The sequence below is a fragment of the Delphinapterus leucas genome, chromosome 7 (genome assembly GCF_059928025.1).
Source record: "Delphinapterus leucas isolate spDelLeu-1000000601 "Yukka" chromosome 7, BTC_Dleu_Yukka2, whole genome shotgun sequence".
Lineage (NCBI taxonomy): Eukaryota > Metazoa > Chordata > Mammalia > Artiodactyla > Monodontidae > Delphinapterus > Delphinapterus leucas.
Genome location: NC_143135.1, coordinates 63,180,904 through 63,202,257, shown reverse-complemented (window position 1 = coordinate 63,202,257; position 21,354 = coordinate 63,180,904). Strand labels below are relative to the sequence as shown.

At 44.9% G+C, this 21,354-nt stretch overlaps 1 protein-coding gene across 3 annotated transcripts in view; it reads left to right on the top strand.

The window, feature by feature from the left end:
• The window catches only part of ME3 (malic enzyme 3), a 200,470-nt gene that overhangs the window by 80,141 nt on the left and 98,975 nt on the right, over nucleotides 1–21,354 (top strand). For all 3 annotated transcript variants that reach the window (XM_022594055.3, XM_089915378.1, XM_022594053.3), the window contains exons 3-4: nucleotides 18,016–18,149; nucleotides 21,139–21,288. In XM_022594055.3, the coding sequence (XP_022449763.1) occupies nucleotides 18,016–18,149; nucleotides 21,139–21,288 (284 nt within the window). The remainder of the gene's footprint in view (nucleotides 1–18,015; nucleotides 18,150–21,138; nucleotides 21,289–21,354) is intronic.

Sequence of the window (21,354 nt, the reverse complement as noted above, 5' to 3'; positions counted from 1 at the left end):
GAGCCCTTGTCTATACTTGAACCTGAAAGTACTCACTTATTTTTTTTTTTTTGCTTAGGAAAACAGAAAAGAGAAGGAATCCTTTTTTCCAGTGCTCCAGGAATGACTCTTGTTCTGCCTTCTTTCTAGAAGAGAGAGAGACAGGTTACTCTCTCATAATTATAATTTTATGTCTTACCAGGTCTTTCTCTAAATGCATGAGGAGGACACTTGCTAACACAAATGGTGAATGGTGGCCTTTTCCACTGCCCTTCTTTTGGGGTATGATTCTGACTGTAACAATGAAAACATTTGTGGACTGGAGTAGTCATGAAAGGCTTTATTCCAGGGCTAAGACTTGAGTTAGTTCTCAGGGATGAGTAGGAGGGTTGAGGCTGGACTCTCCATGAACCGTATGAGCCAAAGCATGGAGGGGGCAATGAGGAGAGCAAAGAGACCCACTTGTCTGGAACAGACATAACCAGGGATCATGCCTTGTCCCCACTTAAAAGCCTGCAGGAGCTCCCTAAGTCACAGGGCCCTCAGCTGGACCCCAAAGCCCTCCATGACCTGGGCCTGCCTGCCCTGTGCCTGCCCAGGTCTCTGGCCTGATCTCCACCACTGCTCTGCCCAGCAGCCCCACTGAAGCAAGCTACACTGGCCCTGTGCAGCACACCTCCCAGGCCTCTGCATCTTTGCGCATGCTGATTCTATTACCTGGAGTACCTCCCCTCGCCTTGCCCATCGGCAGAACTTCTACGTGATCTCAGCTAGACCTCCTTTGCAAAGCCCTCCTGTCTACCTCCTTTGTAACGCCAAGCGATCAGCCCCCTTCTCCTCACATTCCCAGCTGCTCCTTTATTTGCGTCTCTTTCTCTGTCAAACTGTCATGTCTGTACATCCTTGCCCCTGACCCAGCTTTCCATTCTCCACCCCATACCCTTCCACCTGGATTTCAGGAATAATGACCTTCTCTTACATCTTCTGTCCCTTCCAGGACGTTATCTCCACCTCCATCTATTAACTTAAACCTACCCCCAACCTGAGTTGACTGTTTCTCCCAAACCCTTCCCATGCTACTTTCACACTCCTCAACCTTCCAAGTGAGGACAAAGGTGGATAGCCTTTTATTCCTCAAGAATAAAAACTTTTAGAACTGCCCTTTCCCATCCTCTTATTTAAACAAATAACTTCCACAGCAACAAAAACCGCTTCTCTGTGCCTTTTCTAAGAGTTGCGCTACTTAGAGAGCAACTGACCTTTTCTCCTTTTCATCACTGTCGTTTACCACCTTCCATTCATTGAGGACCTTGGCACCAGCTTATAGACTTTCTCCACCCCAATCCTGCCGTCATCTTGGATGACTTCAGCATCAAAGGGCTGGTTCGGGGCTTCCCTGGTGGCACAGTGGTTGAGAGTCCACCTGCTGATGCAGGGGACACGGGTTCATGCCCCAGTCTGGGAAGATCCCACATGCCGCGGAGCGGCTGGGCCCATGAGCTGTGGCCGCTGAGCCTGTGCGTCCGGAGCCTGTGCTCCACAACGGGAGAGGCCACAGCAGTGAGAGGCCTGCGTACAGAAAAAAAAAAAAAAGGCCGGTTCCTCCAAAACCCAGGCCTCTCCCAACTGGAATAACTTCCCTCTGCATTTCCCCTCAGCCATTCCCACAGTCACACCCTGGACCTTGGCATCATGTGAAATTCCTCTCTGTGAATCACTGAAATCATAGAAATCAGTGATTCTAACAACACTCTCTGACCAGAGATGCTGCCTGGTCAGCCACGCCCTCTGAACTCACCACAGTCTCCAGGCCACTCAGCCCTCTGCCTATGCCGGTCATTGCTCTTGCCCACGGACCTAGTCCAGTCCTGCTTCAAGTCCATGGTCCATCATTCCTGCTCTTCCTGACAGTACCCTCTACTTTTTGCCTCTATATCTTTTCATTGAACTCTTTTGAGAAAAATCACAACCCTCGATAACATAGCATGGCGCGGAGAAAGCAAAGAATTCAGTTTTGCTTCCTCCATGCCATGCTAGAAGAAAACACGCAGCAGGAAAAAGTGTACAACTCTGTATTTATTGTCACCCCCTTTTCAGTGCTCAGAAGTCTCCTGTTTCTCTGACCACCTTGCTCTCACCCTCTCACAACTTTTCTTTCAAAACTTCCCTACTCCGAAATCCCCAATCCTCACTCCCGGCAGATCATTTCCCCATTGAGCCTGTAAGCACACAGCACCTTCACTTGTGCATCCCTCCTTCCCTTCTGCTACAGCTGCTGAGGTGGCCTCCTCTGTCTATGGCCAGTCCCCGCCGGCCGGGCTGTGGCTCCCATTCTCTCCCTTCTTGAGGAATCCACCCCATCAGCACCTAAACATGCTCACGTCTCTCCACCGTAAACCACTCTTCATTAGTAGCTGACCTTCTTGTAAGAATTGTGTGCATTTGCTGATTCCCTTTCCTACCGTCCTGCTCTCTCCTCAAACCACAGAAGTCCAACTGCAGCCGACCTTCACTGGCTTACAGGGAACCTCCACTTGGCTGAATCCAGCAGACAGTTTTCAGTCCTCGTATTACTTGACCTCTCAGAGAAATTCAGCAGAGTTGACCATTCCTGCCTTCCTGAAACACTGTCCTCTCGGGCCATCTTGTGACAGCCCATCTTCTGGTTCCCCTTCTACCTTTCTGCTCCTTCTTCTCAGTCTGCTCCCCTGGCTTATCCTCCTTTATCCAGCCTTCAAATGCTGGAGCTTCTCAAAGCTTAGACCTAGGATTCTTTCTCACTCTGAACTCTCTCCGTAGAGGAATATATCCTTGCTGTGGTTTCAGATACCACCGATTTGCTAAAAATTTTCAAATTCATTCTCTAGCCCTACCCAGATTTCCAGATACCCAGCTGACTGCCTGACATTTCCAGATGGATGTTTCAAAGGTTCTCAAACTCATCGTGTACCAAGTTCAATTTGAGATGCGTTCCTTTCCTTCCAGCCCCTCCTCCACTGCAAAATCCTCATTGCTTAGCGTCCCATCTCCCAGCCACCACAGTCATCCACCCGGTTACCATGGCAGTGATATCGCCCCAATTCTCTTTGCTGTAGCCATAGTGATCTTCCCCCGGCGCACACACACACACACACACACAGCAAATTATGTCTCTTCTGTTTAAAACCTTTGTATCCTTGAGGCTGAAAACCCAAGTCCTTAGCAAAGTTGCCCACACACTGTACCATCTTGGTCCTGCCTCCCCTTTCTGAACCTTGAACATGCTGTTTCTTCTCCATTTAGGATGTTTCTCTGCTCAACTCTATCCTGGCACTTGGCCTAATTAACTCTTTGTCTTTCATATCACATCTCAAAGGTTGCTTCCTTAGGGAAGGCTCTCCTAGTCACCTTTCCCCCAAAGGAAACTACATCAGGGCTCCCAGTTCCTTCCATGCTTTCATAGCATCCTCTGCATCTGCTCGGTAGTATTTCTTATCATGAAATAATTACGTGGTAATTATTTATTGACTACTTGTCTTCCCTATGGGGATGGGAACTTCTCTTTCACACAGCTGCATCCCCACGCCTAGCACATTTCCTTGCACAAAGAGCTACTTAACAAATTTTTGCCAAATGAATGGCACCCCCTTGTTTTTTCCTTTGAATGAATGATGAATCACTTTGTCTTGTGTCATCTGTGTTAATTTTCCCTACTGCTTTGCCATCTCTCACCTGCGCCTAGAATTATGTACGTCACACGGTACCTGCTAGTTGAATGAGTGAATGAGTAAGAAGGGTGGACCAGGTGGCGGACAGCTCAGCAGAGGCAGCAGTGAGAAAAGCTTCCTAAGGTCCTTATCTGCAAGCCTCAGGTTATCCGGTTTGCATTAACTTTCATCCATAAAAATGCTTCAGAGATTTGTTCCCTATAAAAGCCAGTCACTGGTTTTGATTTCTCACCAGTGTTTAATGATCTTGGTTTCTCACCAACGTGTAACTACCCAGAATGCCCAGATACTTAACTTGAAGCTTCTGTTCTCTCTCTCTTCCTTTCTTTCTTTTTTTTCTTACTAGGGAAAGTAACGGAGAAATCCCTTTGATTCAGACCCAGTGGAAAGAACTCGGCTCCTGTCTTGTGTGGCAGCCAGTTTTCTCTCCGTTATAAACTTACCCAGTGCCAGGACTCTCGTCGGGGTTTTGCACTAGGGACAAAGAGAGACCTTGCTAGACAACAGTGTGTGGTGATTAGTGCCATCGTTGTGCTTTGGCCGTATGCAGTCTTCGTATTTTCAGGCAATAGCATTAACAGATAATTATATTAAAGAGCAGCATTTTCCTTCTTGTCATTGCTGCACATCCCGAAAGATAAATCTTTACTAATAAGTCAGCCTCCACCCACCTCACCCCCACCTCCTTCAGAAATTCTCATGATTGCGTTTCTACTGAGATATTTCCCCAGGACAATATACTCACCTATACTCCTGAATTCGTGTGCGGTGGATTAGAATTTGGGCAAAACTTTTGTCTCCTCTTCTGGGGCAGTTCCTCATTATCACGGGAGGTGCAGGTGAAAAGCCCCGACTCTGCAGGAATCAGCATTCACAGGTACAGGCCTAGGACTTGAATTTTAAACCAGCAACCCAGGTGCTCCCCAGGTACACTGAATTTTGAGAATTGTAAGTTTAGGTCAATAACCTTTCATCCTTCTGTGCACTAGAGTGATTAGTGGACAGGCATAGAAGAGCATGCTCAGCAGAGGCACCAGCACACGCACACACACACAGGCATGAAAATGCCCACTTCCTCTGGGAATGGTAAAGGAGTTTGCTATGTTGAGGGCTTCTCATGGAGGTTGGCAGGAGATGAAGCCAAGACTGATGCACAGCTTATGAAAAGCGCTGCAGGCATTGATAAAGATTTTTTATTGAAGTATAGTTGATTTACAATATTTCAGGTGTACAGCAAAGTGATTCAGTTACACACACACACACACACACATAACACACACATATATTCTTTCTCAGATTCTTTTCCCTTATAGGTTATTTTCTTTTATATATAAATTTATTTATTTATTTTATTTATTTATTTTTGGCTGTGTTGGGTCTTTGTTGCTGCAAGTGGGCTTTCTCTAGTTGTGGCAAGTGGGAGCTACTCTTTGTTGCAGTGCGCGGGCTTCTCGTCGCGGTGGCTTCCCTAATTGCGGAGCACGGGCTCTAGGCGCACGGGCTTAGTTGCTCCACAGCATGTGGGATCTTCCCGGACCAGGGCTCGAATCTGCATTGGCAGGCGGATTCTTAACCACTGCGTCACCAGGGAAGTCCCTCCCTTATAGGTTATTACGATATATTGAATATAGTTCCCTATGCTATGCAGTAGGTTCTTGTTGTTTATCTATTTTATATATAGTATTGTGTTACCTGTTAATCCCAGATTCCTAATTTATCCCACCCCCCTTTCCCTTTTGGTAACCATAAGTTTGTTTTCTATGTCTGTGAGTCTATTTATGTTATTTAAATAAGTTCACATCATTTTTTTAGATTCCACATATAAGTCATATATTTGTCTTTGTTTTACTTACATCACTTAGTATTGAATATGATAATCTCTAGGTCAGCTAAAGATGTTTTAAGTTAGAGAGTGAGATTATCAAATTTGGTTTTTGGAAAATGTCAGTCTGGCAAGTTCTGAAAGGTGTATTCCAGGGGTGGGACGATGAGAGCGAGGAATGGGGGGCGTTAAGACTGGAGGCCAGGACTTGCAGAGCCATTCGTTTATGAGCAGACCGGGGATGATGTCGATCTTAAAAAAAGGAGGATGAGAATGAGGAAGGTGGATAAAAGAGGAATCTCAAACTCTGTCTCAAACTATTCAGGAGATAGAAAATCACCTAGATTTGGTAATGACTGCAAATTTGGACTGAGTTGTGAGGAATCCAGGATGATTCAAATTTCTAATGAGCTACCGTGTGATACCATTGCTGAGTAGAGAGTGTGGGAGGGAGGTTTGGCCTGGAAGATGAGTTTGATTTGCAACATGTGGTGTTTGACAGGCCTATGAGACATGTAGGTCGGGATGCCCAGGAAGCAGATGGATGTCTGTGTCTGGAATTGAAATGATTCTGGAGACATAATACAAAGCATTGCTTTTGCCAACAAATTATCACCCAACCTGCTTTGTTTGAAACAACGATAGCTGACATTTACTTAGTGAGGCCTTACTAAGCATCAGATACACTGCTACATGTGACACACATTATGAAGTGCATACTGTTATCAGCCCGGTTTTACAGAGGAGGAACCTGAAACCTGAAAAGTTAGGTAACGTACCCAGGTGCATCTAGTAAGGGTCAGAGCTGGCATTCAGTCTTTTGCAGTCAGACTCCATCACTCGTAATCATTATCCTGTGCTACGGTGTTTCTCAAAACGTTTAAACCACAACCTTCAGTTAAAAATGCACTTTACAGGGGCTTCCCTGGTGGCGCAGTGGTTGAGAGTCCGCCTGCCGAGGCAGGGGGCGCGGGTTCGTGCCCCGGTCCGGGAAGATCCCACATGCCGCAGAGCAGCTGGACCCGTGAGCCATAGCTGCTGAGCCTGTGCGTCCGGAGCCTGTGCTCCGCAACGGGAGAGGCCACAGGAGTGAGAGGCCCGCGTACCACACACACACAAAAAAAATACACTTTACATCACAAGCCAGTACACAGTACACAATATACACGCACACATACATGCACACACATACACTTGAAATTAAGCAAAAGTTTAGCAAAACGATACTTGTCCATGCCAAATGTGATATAACCTGGTATTTTCTGCTCAAGTCTACATCATTTTTTAAATATTGGTTGCTCCCTATTAAATTGATTTCACAGTCAGAGCTGGTTTGATAGACTCAGCCATATTTATTTCTCCTGGGGTGAATATTTCTCTTCTGTTCCCAGCCCTTGTCGTTCTCCCATCTTTGGGGAAAGAACACTAAATGTTGCTGAATGCTTTTCCCCTTTCCCTCTAGAGAAGGTGTTAAATGTAATAGGCTGGGGTCTAGTGGGATAAGGCGAGCCAAGAAAGTCTCACTTTAGTAGACTGATCAAACTGTCTTTAATGTGGCTGACAAACGTTATTGCAAAATGTTCAAATCACCACAAAGGATGCAAAACGATGTGTGCAAAATAGTGATTACAAATATGGACTTTAGTGGCACACAGACCTGAGTCTGTGTTCCAGCTCCACAACTTATTAACTGTATAACCTTGGGCAGATAGTATACTTCATATGGATATTGTAGAAGGATAAAATTCAAATTGGTTCATTCAATAGCTACACAGCCTGTCCTTTAGTAGGCACTAAAAAATGGTACTAAAATCTTTATTAATTTAATAGAAGTTATAAGATATAAACCAACCTACAAACTGAATATTCATCTGTAAAACCAAATTAAATTTCCAGACTGTTCAACAGTGACCCAATCAGTCACTCAGTGGCGTATTTAGTCAATCAGAGTAAATTTAGAATAAGCTGTTCCTTGGTCCTTTAAAGAAGACTTTAAATATGGACTGTACTTATCACAGGATAGAGGTTTTACAAGAGCTTGGTAGCTAATGGCACTAAATATAGCCTTGGGCATAGAGCTGTTTATTTTGAGACATTTGGAGGAGAGGTCACCCTGCAGTTCTCTTTGAATGTCAACCTGGCTTCCTTCAGAGGACACAACGTCACTCTAGAATAGCCGAGCCACAATTGTAGGAATTCCAGTGACCTTTTAGGAAATCACCAATAGAAAAGAATGATTTGATTAACGAAGTACCTGTGGACCCTAAGCACAGAGGTCCCAGAGCCAATCATGTTTCTGAGCTGAGAAATTTTTTAAGAGATTCTCAGATTCATTAAGTGCAAGGATTAGACTCTATCTCAGGAGGAAATAATGAAACCATTTAATGTTGATGATGTAAACTAAGCACTGGTAAGAAGAAAAACTCACATGGTTTGAGGTTCTACATTTCTCCTTTCCCTTTCTTTTAATATAAATCTAATTTAAAAATGGAAATACAGTTCAGAAAGCATCCCCAGTACTTCAGCTTTTAACTTGCAGCCCCGCCTCCTGCTGTCACCACAGAGAAGGAGACTGGTTACCCTGATCCCCTGTATGCACATCGGTCATCTGTCTCCTGGGCAGAATGACCTCCTCTCTGGTTCACCTGATGGGGGAGCGGAGTTGAGGCCAAGGCCCAGGAGGAGGAGGATTTGATTATAATATCAGGGCTGGAACAGGTTAACAACAATTTGCTGGACAGTTGCCCTGTAAGATGGACTTGTCCTTGGTCGTCCTCACGTCCAGCGCTGGCACCCCTACCCACTTGACGGCACGCACCAGGCATGCACGCACAATGCCTGTTCAGTGTCTGTTTGCTTTATTCCTCCTGGTCATAGTTCACTTTTTGACCCAGTCCTCCCAGGCTGGACTCGTCAAGGAGCCGTCTAGCTGTTGGAGGAAGGAAGCGGTACTCCCCTGTCCTCAGCGGCTCCCCTGCCCATCACCTTCCTGTACCATTACCCTGTGGAGGTCCAGCTGAGTTAGAGGGCCTTCAGGGTGCCAAGAACAATATTATTTAAGTTTTAAATCATAGCCTCTTGGGAAGAGAAGGTCTGAAGCATTCAAACCGCCGCGGGGAATTTTGCCAACAGAATGATTCATAAGCCTTCCAGCTAGCCACCTCTGTTCCCTTGTTCACTTAGGACAAAATCCTAGAGTCACCAAGGATTTCAGGAGCAGACTCCTCCATTTCTCTTCCACGTTGGTCCTTATCCAACAACTTTGTGTAAACTAGTCTTCCAATGGCAAAACAATTGAAAGAGCCATTATTGTCACATGCTTTTGACTGGCTTGTACTGGCCACACGCCCTCAGCATGACATTGACCCACCTGGGCCTCAACTGCCTCTTCTATAAATGGGGATAATAACACCTGCCCTGTTTGGGGTCAAATGACGTAAACCACATGAGACCATTTTAGAAACAATAAAGCGTAAAAATATGCAAGACGTGCTCGGCAGAGGGCCACACGATTCATTAGACATCGTCCCTGCCCGCAAAAGTCTTATTGTCTTGCAGGGAAAACAGACAAGAAAGGAAATAAATACCATAAAGTGCAGTTGCTAAATTGCTTAGTCACAGCCTTTTAAAACTCTTTTTGCCACGTCTTTGAATTTACAAAGAGATGCCAGTATCTCAATGTTCTTATTCAACTGGCACAACCACCCAGTGAATGCAGCAAACTCAGAGAGGTGCAGCCACTTTCTCCAGAGTCACACAGCCAGAAAGTAGAGGGACTGAATGTAGAGCTTTTTTCTTATGGTTCCCTTCCCCCATACGGGCTGTGTGAGGGCAGCACCTCTGCATCCTGCTGGTTATCCGATGGAAGGAAAATGGAAGCGTAATCCCACTAGAACAAGAACTGTGCACATCATAGGTGGAACGGTTACAGGCAGCCTCCATACATTTGCAGCACCAAAGCCCAGTCTCTGAACCCAAAACTTGCTTCGGTTGGTTCTGGGCAGCAAGGAGTAGCGTATCGTCCACTCTCCTTTCGGGAATTTACACTGTGTTTCTGGATCTGTAATTTTGCACCTGATCACAGAAGTATGTCTGGGAGGAAGGCCATTCTCAGGGCTGTGTCTGCTAAGACTTCCCGATGCCTGTGTTTCTAAGATCCCCATATATCCATCCCAGACGTGTGCTCAGGGGCCCTCATAAACCTGGGGTTCAGTCAGAGAACAGCAGCCTCAGTAATCCCACTTCCTGTCTCCAACTGGAGTCCACGTCACCCTAACTCATAAAAATCCCAAACATTCAGTCCTGAATTACTAGGCAGAAGGAGGAGGAAATGCCTTCCGGTCCCCTAACAGCTGGTCAGCTTCCACTGTACAGTTTCGGAGCTGACTGCCCCCAGCTCTGTCCCGGCAGCGGCTCCTCTCTGCTGTTGCCGTTGACTGAGGGAAGAAGCTGGCCAGCTGTAGCATAAGCAGTCAGCTCAGAGCATGACGTAACGGTGCTGGAACAGAAACCTTTACTGGTACACGTGTGCCTGCTAATCCTTCCTTCCAGTAACGACGCTGCTCTGAGGAAACATGGCTACGTGTATGTCATGGGCCAAGTACATAATCGCAGATGTGCAAACACTCCTGTTTGCAGATAGGCTGACCAGTCTGGTGCTAATACAGAGGAGCACTTAGCAGTGGCTGAACCATTAAGGTAACTGGCTCCATTTGCAGAAGCAGAATTATTCTATCTCCAGTCAAATCAAAGCCAGCTCAGTCGACAACCCGTTTAATCTGTCCAGTCTCAGGAGCGGCTCATTAGCACAGAGGAATGAGTGGGAACTTTATGGATCTGGGTTCTACTCCTGGTTTTTCCATCGACCTACTGTGTGACCTTGGGCAAGTTACCCCTCTGGCCTCAGTTTCCTAGTCCATAAAATGGGGATAATAATCCTCAGATTGTTACCTCAGGGTTGCCGTGAGGGTTAAATGAGATGACCAGTATGAAGTGCCTGCCTCAGTGCCTGATCCAACCCAGCGGATGCTCAGTGAAAGCTAACAGTTGCTCTTGTTATTGGTGACGGTATTTTTGTGCTACATCCTGTTGTTAGCTGCTTCAGAATGTCTGCTTCCCATTACCTCAAGTTTATTATCTGGTCATTAACGAACGGTCAAGAAATCAAACAGGAAATGCCCTTCATGTGCTAAACTGTATGACAATGACTCTTAGAGAAGATGGAGAGCTGCGTGAGATGGGGCATCAGGGAAGGCCTCCTGGAGGGGCAGCCTCTACTGGGGATTGGAAGATGGATGGACGGAGGAAGCAGTCAGAGCAAGGAGGACAGGGGTCCTGACGTGAGTCAGGGCATGGCAGCCAGAGTGAGTGTGCCTGTTGGGTGGGGTGGAGGACGGAGCGAGTGCATGGAGCCTTGCCTGGGCCATCAGCCTTGCCTGGGCCATTACGCCATCAGCGTAATCGTCTTGTGCCTATCCTATTTTGGAAGCCATGGTAAAGCTAAAGTGCCTGCATTTCTGCTTTGCAAACTTGTAAATCTGAAGTTGCCTTAACATTAGCTTCAGGATGAAAAGAAGCTTCTAGAAGTATTTTTTTTTAATCCCTGAACTTACCAGTTGCTAAACAGTCATACTTTTTCCTGAAATACAAAAGAAGTTGGTGGCAGTCAGACAAGAGAAACACTTAGTTCTTGTAGAAAGAAGCAGACTCTTATTAAAAGCCACAATGGTCATTAACAAAGATGATGTCATAATTAAATGCCCGGGCCTGCCTGGGATCCTACAGCCAAGGAGAGACAAACCCAGTCTTTACTAAGCCAGTGAAGACTCACCTGCTTGATGGTGTTTAGTGAGAGTGCCCAGTCTCCAGGGCAAGCTGTTTCCTGCAAAAGGATCAAGGACCTAGGTGTCATTCCATGCTTGCAAAGCTGGTAGCCAGCACAGGGAATTTATGAACTGGTGACTTTGGGCTTTGATGAAGAAAACGTTGGGAATTTTATGTGCGGAGAGTACTTTGCTCCATGAGTCATACTTTCAAACAGAGTCGAGCGTATCCCGATAGGTCTTTCTAACAGTTCCAGCAGTTCTTCTGAGAGGAGGAACAATTCCTCAGGATTTTCATAAGCTGAGTGATCGTTATTACTTTATAAAAGCCAGAATTATAATAGGAGCCAGAATTCATAGTTGCGGATATTCCGAGGTTACAAAACAAAAACGAAGAGGAAATAGGGAATAGCCAATATTCGCTTTTTTCACTCTATTTCTCTTTTTTTCCACTCCTCTTTCACCCCTCACCATCCCAACTCACATTTTCTGAGGTCCATCTCACCAAGGTCCTGGCAGGGTGTACACTATATAAGTGGCAAAAATAGAGCCTGTGATCAAATGTTGACTGTGACTTATCCCTAGTCAAAGAAATCATCAGGGAAAAGATTATCACACCGAATGGACTTAACTGATTATAAGAAGCATCCTGGGGCTTCCCTGGTGGTGCAGTGGTTGAGAGTCCGCCTGCCGATGCAGGGGACGTGGGTTCGTGCCCTGGTCCAGGGAGATCCCACATGTCTCGGAGCAGCTAGGCCCGTGAGCCGTGGCCGCTGAGCCTGCGCGTCCGGAGCCTGTGCTCCGCAACGGGAGAGGCCACAACAGTGAGAGGCCCGCATACCACAAAAAAAAAAAAAAAAAAAAGATGCATCCTGGTTTAGCAAGCAATAAAATATGGGGTAATAACTATGCAACTTCAGGAGTATCATATAACCTCTCATGCTCAGCTGTCTTATCTGTACAGTAGAGGCTGCAAAACTTCCTCACGAGGTGATTGTTAGGGATGGAGTGAGGTTGGGTATTTATTAGTCCTTTTCTTAGAGCTGATGATAGCAACAGCTAGGTGGGGTTGATCAATATATGGGCTTGAATCGCCCTGTCATTATTAAACTCCCTGTAAAAACACTTGTAATAATGGTAGATGAGGTATTCTCCAGCTGGTGGAGGAATGAGTGGAGCTGATGCTCCCTACCTTTTCAAGCTTCCCCTCCCCATAGGAGTCTGGGGAAGCTAGACAGCCATCAGCGTCATTTAGTTCTCACTTATCACCCCACAGCCTTCACTTCTAGGAGGAACCTTGCGTTACTTGGGGCTTATTATGAATAGGGAGCTTAAACAGGGTTGCCCCAGGTATCATCAGCCTTGACTACAATGGGGGTCATAATAACAGTATTCATTAATGAATTAGTTAATTAAAAACTGTTCTCAGCCCCCTACACAATCCCCCCCATGGGGATTCTGGTCCTTTCCTTGTTGATGTGAGCCACTCTGGGGCTTGCCACTGCGGCCATGGCCACAGTGAGAAGGTTGGGGAAGCTGAGGAAGCCTCGACCAGGAGCTTCTAGGCAGTGCTAGGGCAGCCCTCATTCAGCAGAGCCACCCAGAGTTCTACACGGAAAAGGTGTCTCTTTTTCACAGTGTGTTGCACATTATCATTTCAGGATAAAGGCAGGGCAGCTGGGGTCCCCATGTCCCTCAGTATCCCTTATGAGAACAGGTCCTGCAACTTCTGCCAGCAGGCACTGTCCCCAGAGGGCTTCACTGGGCCAGGGAGCAGATTCCATGACGTCCTACTTGTCCCCCATCTCTCCCTGCCAGTGCCCAAACCAGAAAATGCTGTTCAGTGAAAGACACCAGTCAGAGAATGAAAAGACAAGCCACGTACTGGAAGAAATATTTACAAAACACATGTCTGATACAGGACTTGTATCCGAAATATGCAAAGAATTCTTTTAAAACAGCTTTATAGAGTTATAATTCACATACCACACAATTCACTCATTTAAAGTACACAATTCAGTGGTTTGGGAGATAATCCATTATTAACTTTTTAAGTTGTGGTAAAGTATATATATATGTTTACAGCAAAATTTGGTTAAACCATTTGTACAATTAATTGTCATTAAGTACGTTCATAATGTTGTGCCACCATCACTACTGCCCATTTCTGAAACTTTTTCATTGCCCTAAATAGAAACTCTGTAACCATTAAGTAATAACTCACCCACCACTTCCCCACCACCCAGCCTTTAGTAATCCTAATCTACTCTCTGCCTCCATGAATTTGCCTATTCTAGATATTTCATGTAAGTGGAATCATACAATATTTTTCCTTTTGTATCTGCCCTTCCGTATCATGTTTTCAACGTTCATCCATGAAGTAGCATGTCTCAGAATTCATTCTCTTTTATGTTTGAATAAATTTTATTGTACGTATATACATTTTGTTTATCTGTTCACATGGTGGTCACCTGGGTTGATTCCACCTTTTGGCTATAGTGAATAATACTGCAGTGAACATTGGGGTACAAGTAACTGTTCAAGTCCTTGCTTTCAGTTCCTTTGGGCATATACTAGGAGTAGAATTATATACTGGGGTCATATGGTAATTCTGTGTTTAGCTTTTTGAGGAAATGCTAAACCATTTTTCCATAGGGGCTGCCACACTTTACATTCCTACCAGCAATGTACAGAGGTTTCAGTTTCTCCACATCTTCACCAGCACTTGTTATTTACTGGGGGTGTTTTGGTTTTTTTTTTCTTTTCTTTTCTTTTTTTTTTTTTTTTTGGTTTTTTGGTTTATAGTTCAGCCATCCTAGCGGGTGTGAAACGGTATCTCACTGTAGTTTTGATTTGACTTTCCCTAATGACTAATGATGCTGAATATTTTTTCATATGCTATTGGCCATTTGTATATCTTCTTTGGAGAAATATCTGTTCAAGTTATTTGCCCATTTTTTACTTGGGTTGTTTTTGTTGTGTTGAAGCAGTTACTTAGAGACTGGATATTAAACTGTTATCAGACCTACGATTGCCAAATATTTTCTCTCATTTTGTATGTTGTCTTTTTTTATATATAAATTTAATTAATTAATTTTATTTTTGGCTGCGTTGGGTCTTCGTTGCTGTGTGTGGGCTTTCTCTAGTTGCGGCGAGCATGGGCTACTCTTCGTTGCAGAGAACGAAGCCATCTCATTGCAGTGGCTTCTCTTGTCGCGGAGCATGGGCTCTAGGTGCACGAACTTCAGTAGTTGTGACTCGTGGGCTCAGTAGTTGTGGCTCGTGGGCTCTAGAGCGCAGGCTCAGTAGTTGTGGTGCACGGGCTTAGTTGCTCCGTGGCATGTGGGATTTTCCCGAACCAGGGCTCAAACCCGTGTCCCCTGCATTGGCAGGAGGATTCTTAACCACTGAGCCCTGAAGGAAGCCCCTGTACATTGTCTTTTCACTTTCTTGATAGTGTACCTTTATGCACAGAAGTTTTTAGATGAAGTCGATTTATCTAATTTTTTCTTTGCTGCTGGTGCTGTTGGTGTCATATCTAAGAATCCATAGTCAAACCCAGGGTCATGAAGACTTACTCCTATGTTGTCTTCTAAGAGTTTTATGATTTTAACTCTTATATGTAGGCTATTGATCTGTTTTGAGTTAATTAGGAGTCCAGCTTCATTCTTCTGCATGTGGAAATCCAGTTGGCCCAGCTGCATCTCTTGAAGAAACTATCCTTTCCCCACTGAATGGAATTGGCATCCTTGTCAAGAATCAACTTGCCACAGATGTATGGGTTTATTTCTGGACTCTTATTTCTGATTCTATTCTGTTGATCTATATATACTTATGCCAGTACCACACTGTTTTTTTTTCCTTTTTTTAAAGCACCACACTATTTTGATTGCCACAGTTTAATGTTAAGTTTTGAAATCTTTTTTTTTTTTAATGGTTTAGGTTGTTCAAAGCCCCTTGCTATTCCATATGAATTTGAGGATTGGCTTTCCTATTTCTGCAAAAGAGGCCATTCAGATTTTGATAGGGATTGCATTAAAACTGTAGATCAAAGGACTATTAAAACTCAACAATAAGAAAAAAACAATTAAAAAATAGGTGAAAGATCTGAACAGTACCTTACCAAGAAGATATACAGGTGAAAAATCAGCATATAAAAAAATGCTCAACATAATATGTCAATAGGGAGTTACAAATTAAAACAATAATAACATGCCACTACATATCTGTTACAATGACTGAAATTTTTTAAACTGGTAATACCAATTGCTAGAGAGGATGTGGAGCAACAGAAACTCATTCGCTGCTGGTGGGAATGCAAAGTGATGCAGCCACTTTGGAAGACAGCTTGGCAGCTTCTGAAAAAGCTAAGTGGAATCTTACCATATGATCCAGCAGTCGCACTTCTGTGTATTTACTCAACTGTTTTGAAAATGTATGTTCACACGAAAACCTGCACATGAATGTTTATAGTAACTTTATTTATATTCACCCAAAACTGAAAGCAACCAAGGCGTCCTTTAGGTAAATGGAGAAACAAGCTGTGGTACAACCAATGGAATGCCATTCAATGATTTAAAAAAAATGAGTGACCAAGCCGCAAAAATACATGGGTGACCCTTATGTGCTTATTGCCAAGTGAGAGGAAGCCAGTCTGAGAAGGCTACATAATGTATGATTCCAATTGTATGATGTTCTGGAAAAGGCAAAACTGTAGAGACAGTAAAAAAAAAAAAGAAAAAATCAGTACTTGCCAAAATTCAGGGAGTGGAAGGAGGAATGAATGGGTAAAACACATGGGATTTTAGAGCACTGAAACTGTATAGTATTGTACTATAGTACAATACTATCATGATGGATACATTGTATTATGCCTTTGTCAAAACTCATGGAACTTTACAGTACAAACAATGGACCTTAATGTATTCGGATTTATTTTTAAATATTTAATAGGTTGGAGGATCCCAGGAAGGAATGCAGACTGTGATAAGAGAATCTAACTGTCAGTGAAGGGGGTTCAAGGAAAAGTGCTGATCTAAGTGACTTCGGAAATGAGTGGAGTTTATAAGAGTAAAGGCAAAAACAATGACACATAAGCACTATACTCTAGCTCATAAAGTTGTTTCCCACTGTAGTACAGGTTAACAGTGTTGATACTACTACATGTCAACAGGGAGTTGCAAATTAAAGCAATAACAACATACCACTACATATATATTACAGTACTGAGTAATTAAGCATGTAGATGGAAGATGATGGGAGCTAAGTCTCTCACTGTTGGAATCAGAACTGACAGACCAGCAAGGTGATGAGGCTAGAAAGATCCATGTGGTAATGGGTTAGAGTTAGAGACATTAGTATGAACTGGTATTTAGCTTAGTATAGATTCATTTCCTTACTCTGTCAGCTGAGAGGGACTGAAAACAAAGAAACTCCAGTAGCAAGGAGCACAAGGAATAAGTAGAACCCAGATTGTGGTTTCTAATACCATGCTCCAAAAAGGAATCCAGCCTCTTTGAAAAAAATGGCTGATTCTAGGACTTGGGCAGGCAATGTGCAAGATGAGCCTGGAGCACCTTGTAGTGGCAGAAAATAAGAAGTAGTAATGAAAAAGAGAAAGGGAGGAAAGGAAAGGAAAGGAAAGGAAGGGAAGGGAAGGGACAAGCAAAATTATAGGAGTTAAAGGGACACAGAGCCAACTGAAAGAGTTTCCAATGGCCAAAGCTAGAACAATTTGAGCAAAAAAAATACATAAGACAGTATTGGATTATAACCCAGAGTATAAAACAAATACCCATGAGTTCATTCTAATATAAATTAATGACTGAACAAACAAATGAGACAAATATCCCATGCAGAATTCCAAGTAGCTTTACAGTGGAGAGACCTGACAAGCACTACTTCAACCAAGTGATCATTGTCAACATCGACAGTGGTCAGTCATGTTGCTAGTGTGTGCCTTGATCTGATGTGGTGAAAATGGCACTCCACCTCTGTGGTCGTCCTCCTCAAAACCCATTACCCCACGGCAGTCATGAGAGAAACATCAGACAAATTCCAGTAGAGGCATAGTGTACAAAATACCTGACCAGTCCTCTTCAAAATGCTCCCAGGTCATCAAAACCAAGGAACGTCAGAGCCAAGAGGAGCCTAAGGAGACATGATGACTCCATGTAATGTGGGATCCTGGATGGGATCCTGGAATAACAAAGGAAGGGCATTCGGTGAAAACTAAGGAAATCTGAATAAACCGTGGACTTTACTTAATAATAATGTATCATTGTTGATTCATTAACTCTAACGAATGTTCCATACTGATGGACGATATTAATAATAGGGGAAACAGGGTGAGGAGATATGTGGGAACTCTCTGTACCATCTTCTCAATTCTTCTGTAAATCTAAAACTGTTCTAAAAATAAAATACATTTTAAAAAAAATAAACCAAAAGAACCCCTGATGATATAGATATTTTCCATGTTTTTCTAAGGGAGGTTGGAGCCCAGAAGAGTCAAGATAACTGGCACAGATTGCCCAGCTACTTAAATGGCAGAGGTGGGATTTGAGTCCAGGGTCCTTGCTGTTGAGTCACAGTGACTTTGGCCTGTCTGTGGATGGAACTCTTCTGTTCCTTGGTTTCCTGCGTATCCATTTATGTGTGTGTGTTTCTTTCTTGTTCTCCCCAGGGCATGGCCTTTACCCTTGAGGAAAGGCTGCAGCTTGGGATCCATGGCCTAATACCTCCCTGCTTTCTGAGCCAGGACGTCCAGCTCCTCCGGATTATGAGATACTACGAGCGGCAGCAGAGTGACCTGGACAAGTTAGTACCTAAAGTCTCTTCTCTCTCCCCAGAGCCCCGCGCTTAGCTGTCTGTTTCCTGTGGTCCACAGAGGGTTTTCTGGATACTCTCTAGCCAGGAAAGGCTGAGAGCCCTGAGAGATCCCAGATCCAGCCCTGCCTTTCATAGGGTGATGGTCTCCTTGAGGACCAGGGCTTGTTATGATCAAGGCACAGTCAATGTGTCCTGGGAGGACTGAGAAGGGAGCCTGAATTCCAACCAGTGGAATCTGGTTGGGCCCCCGGGAAGTGATGGAAGCAGAATCAGCCCAGGAAGCACCAATAGGACGTCAGCATTCAGCAGTGGGGTTCACGGAAGGCATTTTACTCAGCGGGAAGAAGTGGGGCAAAAATGTAGGGACACGTATGTTAAGGAAGTGGTACATGGCCCAGGTTCCTGGAATAAGGGGAATGTGGTGGAAAAGAGGGGAAATGGACAGGGGCACCTTGGGAAGGACCTGGGATGTTGTATGTTGGAGGTTTAGGGGGAGTAGTTAACAACCCTGCTGCCCCTCTGGTTCCTCCCCAGTGGGGATGTAGACATGAAAGGCCAATGGGGGATCACAGGGTCAGCTTTATCAGTCTTACTAAAGAAGGTGGTGACCTCACAGGTCACATGGCTATGAACAGGTAGTGACCTCACAGGTCACAGGATTTAAACACAGGTAATTAGCTCCAGAGTCCGTGCTTTCAACCTCTCTGCTACACCGTAGCTAAGAGGCATTGAAGCTTAGTGGCTATAGGACTAGACGCTAGTCCTAGACTGAGTTCAAATTCTCATTTTACCACTTAACAGCAAAAGTTCTTTAGCCTCTCTGGGTCATTCCCCATCTGTACGTTGAGTATGTCAGTGGTGTCTAACTCATAGGGTTATGATGAGGATTAAATACATTCGTATTTGTGGCATGCTTAGAGCAGTGCCTGGCCCATAGTGGGCGCTATGTGAGAGCTTGTTAAATAAATGTGTCGTCTTGCCATGGGCTCCAGCAGAAATGTAGGGAGAAGATAAGTGTTCCTCTTACATATCCATAGAGCTTAATGGCCAAGACTTTGGGTCCTTGAGGGTGCGGCTGTCCCCCTAGGGGCTGAGTGCAGCAGCTTGTCAGGATCTTCCCATGTTCCCCCAGTACCATCCATCACTTCTGAGCAGTAGTGGGTAAGGAAGCCTCTGCCCCCTCCCCCTCCCCCTCCCCTGCAGCACTAACCTCTATGGTCATTACTCACATTAACTCCAAGGCCATACTGCAGCCCAAGCCAAACATTCTCTCCCTCTTGTTTATTCCACTCAGATTGGGTCTAGCCTCGTCACCCTGAAGAGCAAACCATAAAGTACACATTGATTCCAGCTAACAATATTAGACGTGCCCTAACTTTGAACAATCCAAACTTCTCTCGTTTGTTAAATTGCAAAGAAGAATTAAAGTCCAAGGTGAAATCCTCTTTCCTAAAGATATTAAGCCCTAAAAATCAAAATCCAAAATCCTTCCCTTTCCAGTTCTTTCCAGCTAGATGGGCCTCACTCATATGCCTGGGAAGATGTGTCAGGCTCAGGGGGCAGAGGCCTGATGATGGGAGTGCTAGAGGGTTTGCTACTGACACTTGCCCTGTTGACTACTCTGACCCACTCATTCCTGGAGTCCCTCATTTCAGCAGGTGCTTAGGGGGAAATGCTAAGGACACTCCCCAGCTTCTTACGGGTAAGGACAGTGGAGTGCTAGTAAATGTTTAAGAACTGGCTTTGGGCCCGTTGGGTGGGAATTTAGAGCATTTGCCGGTTTCCATGGTGTAAATACTCCCACCATGGCCAATTTCAACTTACCAACTTGACATCACTGAATGCAGAATTGAGAAGTGATGTGTACAAATGGCTACTGAGTAAGGGAATCCTTACACTAGTGCTGAGCTGAGCTCCTGGCTGGCTATTCTAAGCATAAATCCTCCCTTCCAAAAAGTGCCTCCTAAAACACATTTTTTAGTTCTGAACCAGTGTCTTTGGTGAAGAAGGAGAGGCTGACGCCCCAAGAAGTCACAAGACTTCCTCACAGTGACACAGCTAGTGAAGAGCAGAGCCGCGATTCACACCCAGGACCCTGACACCACACCCAGGGATCATTCCCCTGTCAGAGCATCTCTGTCACCCCACTCCATGCCAGGACCTCACGTGCCTTCATTATCTCTCCCAAACTGTTGTCCCGAAAGGTTGCGATATCAGCAGTCACTTACACCTCACTGGGAATTTCAATCCCTTGGTTTTTTTCTCCCAGACGGTTTTTTGCATTTTTAGGAGTCTGAATGGAAGGCTTTTATTCCTGGCTTAGTGATTTCATGCTTCAGTAACTAAGTAAGAGAGAGATTTTGGGGGGAACATGCTTCCTGAGATCACTTGGTACTCAACCACTGGTGAACACTGCTTGTGACAGGAACCAGCCCTGTGTGGTAGAAAAGGCCAGTTCATATATCACTGGTCCACCCAGTATTTTCCCTGACGCTCCCCCATCCCCAGAATACCATTATTCTGTTGTCCTTCATTAATGTCCCCATAATAATAGTGTAACTAACCGTCCTGCATCATGGTTGAGAGCACAGATTCTGGAGTCAGATTGCTTAGGTTCAGATCCCTTGGGTGAATTATTTCATTTCTCTGTGCCTTGATCTCCTTGTCTCTAAAATAGTCAGAATTATAGTACCCACCTTCCAAGTCATTGGGAGGCATGTTCCCCATGTTAAATGAGTTAATGAAAAATAATTAGAATAGCACCTACAGCACGTGTAGTAATAAGCACCATAAGGCAGGTACTATTCTCCACATTTCATAGTTGATGAGACACGTGCTTAGAGGAGATGGTGACTTGCCCACGAAGGTGCCATTGAAAGTAGCTGAGTGGGAGCCCTGGGTCTTTGCATCAGGGGCCTTCCGTGCTGCCGCAGATGGTGCTCACGTGATCAGCTTGGTTCTTGTCTCGCCTCCCGAGGTACATCATCCTCATGACGCTCCAAGACCGGAACGAGAAGCTCTTCTACCGAGTGCTGACGTCGGACGTGGAGAAATTCATGCCCATCGTGTACACGCCCACCGTGGGGCTGGCCTGTCAGCACTACGGCCTGACCTTCCGCAGGCCCCGGTGAGCGGTCCTGGGACAAGGGCTCAGGGAGGGGCTGTCTCATGGAGGGGAATCAATCTTCTTGCT